The sequence below is a fragment of the Triticum aestivum genome, chromosome 2D (genome assembly GCF_018294505.1).
Source record: "Triticum aestivum cultivar Chinese Spring chromosome 2D, IWGSC CS RefSeq v2.1, whole genome shotgun sequence".
NCBI lineage: Eukaryota > Viridiplantae > Streptophyta > Magnoliopsida > Poales > Poaceae > Triticum > Triticum aestivum.
The window spans coordinates 568,179,851-568,186,650 of NC_057799.1; the positions used below are offsets into that span (position 1 = coordinate 568,179,851).

Sequence of the window (6,800 nt, forward strand, 5' to 3'; positions counted from 1 at the left end):
GAACAACAAGTACATAACCACTAATAGTTGATTACTACGGTCACACAAAATTCAGTGAAAGAACACGAGACATGAACACATATCATGTTGACTTTATACCATCTAGTGAGTGTCAACACCGATTCAGCAGATGATAACCTGGTAAAGGACGAACTGCAGAGCGGTTCAAAAAAAAGGATGAACTGCAGATGAGGATTGGGGATTGGACCCCTACTGCTGGGATTTCGCACATGAGATGTCACCGGGGATCGCACATGTGGAGAGACGATGCAGCGGCGAGGAGCAGGGGAACGGAACTGACCGGCGAGGTGGCTGTGCTGCTCGACAACGAGGAGAGAAGGAGGCAGGTCGTGCGAGGCTAGCTCGGGGTGGTGTGTGCGAGGTGGGGGCCCTGATTAGGGAGAGGTTAGATGCGGGGATTGCGGGTGGTTAGCTTTGGCCGACGGGATATTTTTTCATATGACGCAAAATCTGTGACCGTGAGATTGAAATTGAATCGACGGCGGTGGACAGGTCAGACGATGGCCTCCTATCAGACTACAGATGGAAAGTGTTTCCCTTTAAAATACTCAAAGTTGGTCGCCATTGCATGTAACTGAGGAATATACAATTCTTACACATTTCATCACCGACGAAATCCACACCGGGTTAATACTCGACTTTTCCAGATAGCCTGCAAATAATTGCACTGTGCATTATCATACGATTTCATCATATCTATCTTCAAAGCACAACTCATGTTCTTCTTCGCCTTATTTATCTTCATAAAACACAAACACTCGAAAATATAGATTATGTTATTGATGATAAGTCTACTAGGAACGAAAGCATATTGTTCCAACAAAATAATATCCGAGAGCACTAATTTGAGCCTATTAGCCATAACCTTTGACACTATCTTATAAATCACATTGCAGAGGGTTATTGATCAAAATTGAGACAATAGTGTAGGATTATTCACCTTCGGGGCCAGAACTATACATGTTTTGTTGATGGCCTCCATATCATTTTCTTGTTCAATATTCTCAGTACCACTTGAGTGTCTTCCTCTCCATAAGGACCCTAGTGTTTATAAAGAAAAAAATGTGTCCAAAATCTATCCGGATCGGAGCTTTTCAATGGAATCATCTGAAACATAGCACTTTTTACCTCCTGCCGCGTAAGGCTTTGTTAGGTCAACATTTATCATGTATTCATGCCATTAACTTTCATGCGAACCTGAAGCAACAAATCAAGGTCATCCAACCCCTCTGATGTGTATAAGCTCCCAAAAATATCTTTTGCGTACTATTCATCTCCACTCAACGCTTGAAGCTTACCTGAAAGTTCTTTCAACTTTTCATTTAATTTGCGAACCAACCTGTGATTGGATGGTTAGGAGGACAGTGATATCTTCAGCTCACCAAGGTTCAAGTCCTAGACTTGACATTGGCGCTCGCATTATTTTGGATTTATTCCATGCTTCCGACGATGTTCGTTCAGTGGGAGGAGACGTTCCCGTCGACTGCGAGGCGCCTGTCGTGACTTCATAAAATCTCAAGATGCTATGCCGGCTCAGGCTCTCGAAGGTGCTCATAGGAGTTTTTTTTTGAGGTAACACTTTTTTTTAGAACTTTTCGAGCGAATACTTGAGCCTAGCACTCGTTTATTTAGGCCCAGGTAGTACAAGTTCATGCAGCATGGCCAGGAAAAGAACATCCATTCTCCAGCCCAATAAGGCATATAGCCCATCCCACCAACCGAACGCTTCCCCTAAGAAAAAACAAACAAACCGAACAAGCTCTCTCCGCCGCCGCAAAAATGGAGGCGCTCCTCCGGTGGGCGGCTGAGCTGGGCGTATCCGACTCCCCGTCCGCGCCCGCCCCCTCTACAACCTCCTCCTCCTCCTGCCTCGGCCGCTCCCTCGTCGTCGCTGATTTCCCTGACGCCGGCGGGTAATAAACCCAAGACCCCACCCCAGCCGCTTGCGATTCTTGGATCTCTCGGGTCCTCCTCATAGCTCACGGATTTTCTTTGTTGCCACCTCAGGAGGGGCTTCGCGGCGGCTCGGGACCTCCGGCGCGGCGAGCTGGTGCTGCGCGTGCCCCGCGCTGCCCTGCTCACCAGCGACCGCGTCATGGCGGACGACCCCAGGATCGCTTCCTGCGTAGATGCCCATCGCCCTCGCCTCTCTAGCATCCAGGTAATGCCGTTTGTCAGGCAACAGTTTGATGCAGTAAAACATGCTCATGTCATGTGTAAATTGTTCTGTAATTTACAAGTTTCTGGGATGAACGAGGACTAGGAGTACAATGCTTATGGTGGTCATACTGGTTCTGGAGTCACTGAAACATTTGCAAAAGCTTCGATAGGATTTTTGGGGGACCATGCCCACATTTAACATCTATTTAACCATCTGCCCCTCTGAGTCAATCTGGTGGAACAGATTTTACCAAGAGGGATTTGTTGGCAAACTAATCCATATGGATAATTAATCATTCGACGCTTGATTACCTCAGGAGTTTGTTTTTCCATGCAGTTTGTTTCTTCTGGTACAGTTTGGACACATTTATATGTTCAACTTTGCAGAGATGATTACATGAATCCGACAGTTATCAGGAGATTGAAAATCCATATGTATGTAGCAGTTTGCTTGATGGAGGGAAAATCAATATATTCTCTGTTTACCGCAAAAATATTGCACAAGTAACTTCACCGAGTTAGGATACTAGTTTCATAGTGTTCACCTTCTAAGTGTAAACTCATTCTTGATAATTTTTCTTTCTTGTATTGCACTTCTTCTGAACCTGAACATTCTTTGAAATGATTTCCCTGCTCTCCTATTTGTGCTTCAACAGAGACTGATCGTATGCTTATTGGCTGAAGTGGGAAAGGGGAAGAGTTCTGGTTGGTACCTCTATTTGTCTCAGCTGCCTACCTACTACACAATCTTGGCTACCTTCAACGATTTTGAAATTGAAGCTCTCCAAGTATGGCTCGGCAGATTTGTCACAGAACTGTTTTTGGCTATCGTTTGCTCCATGCTAGAAACACATTAAATGGTTTCTGCTTTGACTATCAGGTTGATGATGCTATTTGGGTTGCACAAAAGGCTGTTTCTGCCATCAGATCTGAGTGGGAAGAAGCAACACCGCTAATGAGAGAATTGGATTTCAAACCTAAACTTTTGATGTTTAAAACGTGGCTCTGGGCCTTCGCAACGGTATATAATTATTTTGAAATATATCTTTTAGCTCGATTCATGTCAGCATTCTTCTTATTTATACGCTACCTTTGTCAGCTTTTTTAAGTCATTGTGTAGAATCTGTGCAGACTCAAGATTTTGTTGGCTCCTTAGCCTTATTTCCGATATGAGATTTTACTTATTGATGAGATCTCTAAGGTTTCATTTGTCCACCTGAAGGTATCTTCACGGACATTGCATGTAGCATGGGATGATGCTGGTTGCCTATGTCCGATAGGTGATTTATTTAATTATGCTGCTCCTGATGATGATACTTCGTCTGAAGAACAAGATACGGAAGAAGCCATGAAATGCCAGGAGAGAAATGTTAATGTTATGTTGGAAGAGATAAAGTTGGACAGTCCATCAGAAAGGTTGACGGATGGGGGATATGAAGATTCTAAGGCATACTGTTTGTATGCCCGAAAAAGATATAGGAAAGGGGAGCAGGTATGCTCTAATATTCTTGCCTTCCGAACGGATTATCTTGTGTGCTCTCTGCTTTCCTAAACTTGGCCAACAAACATGCAGGTACTTCTGGGGTACGGGACATACACAAACTTGGAACTTCTTGAACACTATGGTTTTCTTTTGGACGAGAACCCTAATGAGAAAACTTACATTCAGTTAGATTCGGAGTTATGTACTATGGGCACATGGCCAAAAGACTCCCTATATATTCACCCAAATGGGCATCCCTCATTTGCATTATTATGTTCATTAAGGCTATGGGCAACTCCTACAAATCGTCGAAAGTCCTTCAGTCACCAGATCTACTCTGGATCAATGCTTTCTGTCGAAAATGAGCTGGAGGTTTTGAAACGGTTGGGTAGCAAATGTGTGGAAACTTTGCAGCAATTGCCTACGACTGCTGAGTTGGATGGGAGGCTGATCCATTTTTTACGCAACCTACAGAACAGCACTAGTTGGAGAGTAGATGTGGAGCAGTCAAGTTTCGGACAAGAATTTGCCTTGTTTCTCCGGTTCCATAGTGTGGACGTGGATTGTACCCAGGATCAGCTCCCAGTTCGACTCCTGCGATCTCTGGAGAGATGGGAATTGGCTGTCCGGTGGAGATGCAGCTACAAGATAGCTCTTACCAAGTGTGTTTTGTATTGTAAACGTTTGATTAATGAGCTTTCCTTGCAATAAGATTAGCAATTGTTACAAGATTCAAATATACTAGTCCTTGAGTGCTCTTTGGAATTGCAGAATTCTCAAAAAGCATGAGGTGATGGGAAGATTTTGGTTAGACTCCATCTCTTCTTTTTCTGCGGGGGAAAAAAACAGAGATGGAGTCTAACCAAAATCTTCCATCTCGGCTGATGTAACTGCTCCCACGGGCAGGCAGTACTGCCGAAGTGTTCCATGTTAAGAAATCAAAGATGACGAAACATGTACTTTAGGAGGACTCCTTGATCTTCATATTTTTCTTCTTCTTTTTCAAAGTCGTTTGGCTACGACGTTGTTTGGGTTGTTGTTTTTGGCTGTGTGAATCTTGCAATGCTGCTGCAAGATACTCCCTCTGTCCCATAATATAAGAACGTTTTTGACACTAGTGTAGTGTTAAAAACGTTCTTATATTATGGGACGGAGGGAGTAAGTTTTTAAAAAAGCAATCCTTCCATCATCTAAAAAAGGGTGGTAGGAAGAAATGTATTCAAACCACCCAGACAATTACTCCCTCAGTTCCATAATTCAAATTTGAACTAAAACCACGACAAGAATTATGAAATGGAGAGAGTACATAGGTGCTTCGGATTGTTCAATGAAAAATAACGAAAGACGTGTCACGGCAAATCTGACTAGTTCACTGGCATACATAATTCATAGTAGTCCTAACACAAGCAGTAGTAGTTGGTAGTAGCATATATAGTTACATGATCACGAAACATTATTGTAGAAGTTCTACGAGACTTGCAAGCCTCGAGCAGGTAACATGATCAGCGGCCCAAACGAACCCGCAGCAGCGGGGGCAGTTTACGGACCGGACTTGTCTTGGTTTCACCCAGAAGAGACACCGATCGACTTGATCCCGTTCGCCGCAGCTTCAGCCACGGGCACCACCTGCACCCGAACCAAGTTCACAGCTGTTAACTCTCCGAGGAGACGCCCGGTATACAACTTCAGGATAATTCATACAACATCATCGCACAAGAACAAACTAAGCCATTTAATCGGGTGCGTTGCGCCTCTTGTAGCGAGATGCACAAATTTTACCCTACTAAGCTTAGGAAAAATACTTTCATTATTGTCACCACTAAAGAAACAAAACAAAACGGTCAGCACTCTGACATGGGTATGTCGAGGACACATCTAGATGTGACATGTTATGTCACATCTAACCTGATGTTCACTATGTTTGTGTTTTATTTTTTTTGTCCCAGTTTTTTCTTTTTGTTCCTTGTTGTTGCGTATTTGTGGGAGCTTAGATGTGACATCTTTAAAAAACATCTAGATGTGAATTAGACAAACTGCTCTGACATTACTGGTAGGAAGGAAAAACCCGGTATGTTTCTTACCGGACTTGCTTCACCAAATGCCGCTGTGGTCCGCTGCCGCTTCACTTCCTCGACGGCCGTAGTCGCTTCATCGCTCGTATCTTTTCTCTTGGTGTGAGAACCTGCTTCACTCGAACAAGTGCTAGTAAGATCACTGTATTAGGTATTATCATGGCACAAAAGATGCCTTCAATCATACGTAACGTTCTCTACCAGTGAAAAATCCAAAAAAAAAAGAAACAATGAACATCCATTTTAAGTACCAAAGCTGAAGGAGCAAGAGGATTGCGTAAATTTGAAAGAGAGGAGTCTGAACTTGATTCATCTTACATAAGTGAAAGAGCTAACAAATGCAGGAATTCGTTTTTCTGTATCTATCAAATTATTTATAAGATGAACTTACATACAAACCAAGTGATGAAAGACATCAGAAATTAAGCGCCGGTCGGTCGCTTGATTGATTACTCGGCGTAGGCGCCGTGGAAGCCTTGGTCCCGGAGGAAGGCGAGGAGCCACCGGTGACGGAGCCGCGCCACGCAGGGATGCTCCGCCGTGCCGGAGGGCTTCTCGACAGTCTCGACCTCGGAGGAATCCATCACGACGAGAGGATCGGACGCAGGCAGCGCTGGCGATTTGGATAGTGGAAATAGTCCATCTTATATATATATATCGACCGCGGCTGGATGCGGGCTCCAATCCATTTTCCGCCCTCTCTCGGCCGTTTTTCCGCCTTTTCTCGATCTCGCTCGCGGATTTTCACTGTTTGGGTGGATTTTGCACAAGTTGGACTAGCGTAGACCCATTTTACTCCAAATCACTATTTGTCGAGCATTCTTTGCAAAGATCACTCCCACCTTCTCAGATTGCGACAAGTGACGCACATGCAGCGCGCCAAATCTTCAAAACTAGGTCCCATGTTGACAGGTTTTGACGAACTTTTTTTCACGAAAAAACCGGACGGAAAAAACCATACGAAAAAACCGAACGGGAGCACGGATTTTTTCCTTTTCCGAAAGAGACACGTCCGTGACTCTCGCGAAATCAACAACCGTGCCTCTCGCGGAAGAAAAAAGAAG

At 44.2% G+C, this 6,800-nt stretch overlaps 1 protein-coding gene across 1 annotated transcript; it reads left to right on the top strand.

Annotated features, from left to right (window-relative positions):
• Window positions 1–1,744: 1,744 nt before the first annotated feature.
• LOC123050031 (protein SET DOMAIN GROUP 40) lies at window positions 1,745–4,429 on the top strand. Its single transcript, XM_044472878.1, has 6 exons — window positions 1,745–1,934; window positions 2,029–2,182; window positions 2,838–2,969; window positions 3,062–3,202; window positions 3,404–3,673; window positions 3,755–4,429. Exons 1-6 carry the CDS (start codon window positions 1,801–1,803, stop codon window positions 4,373–4,375), a joined length of 1,452 nt encoding a protein of 483 aa, XP_044328813.1. The 5' UTR covers window positions 1,745–1,800; the 3' UTR covers window positions 4,376–4,429.
• The last annotated feature ends 2,371 nt before the right edge of the window (window positions 4,430–6,800 follow it).

What these genes read in the sequence shown, in the direction of transcription:
- LOC123050031 (XM_044472878.1), top strand. Translation starts at nt 1,801, where the DNA reads ATGGAGGCGCTCCTCCGGTGGGCGGCTGAGCTGGGCGTATCCGACTCC. An exon ending in GATTTCCCTGACGCCGGCGG is followed by an intron (nt 1,935 to 2,028) that starts GTAATAAACCCA and finishes TTGCCACCTCAG; the next exon opens with GAGGGGCTTCGCGGCGGCTC. An exon ending in GATATAGGAAAGGGGAGCAG is followed by an intron (nt 3,674 to 3,754) that starts GTATGCTCTAAT and finishes ACAAACATGCAG; the next exon opens with GTACTTCTGGGGTACGGGAC.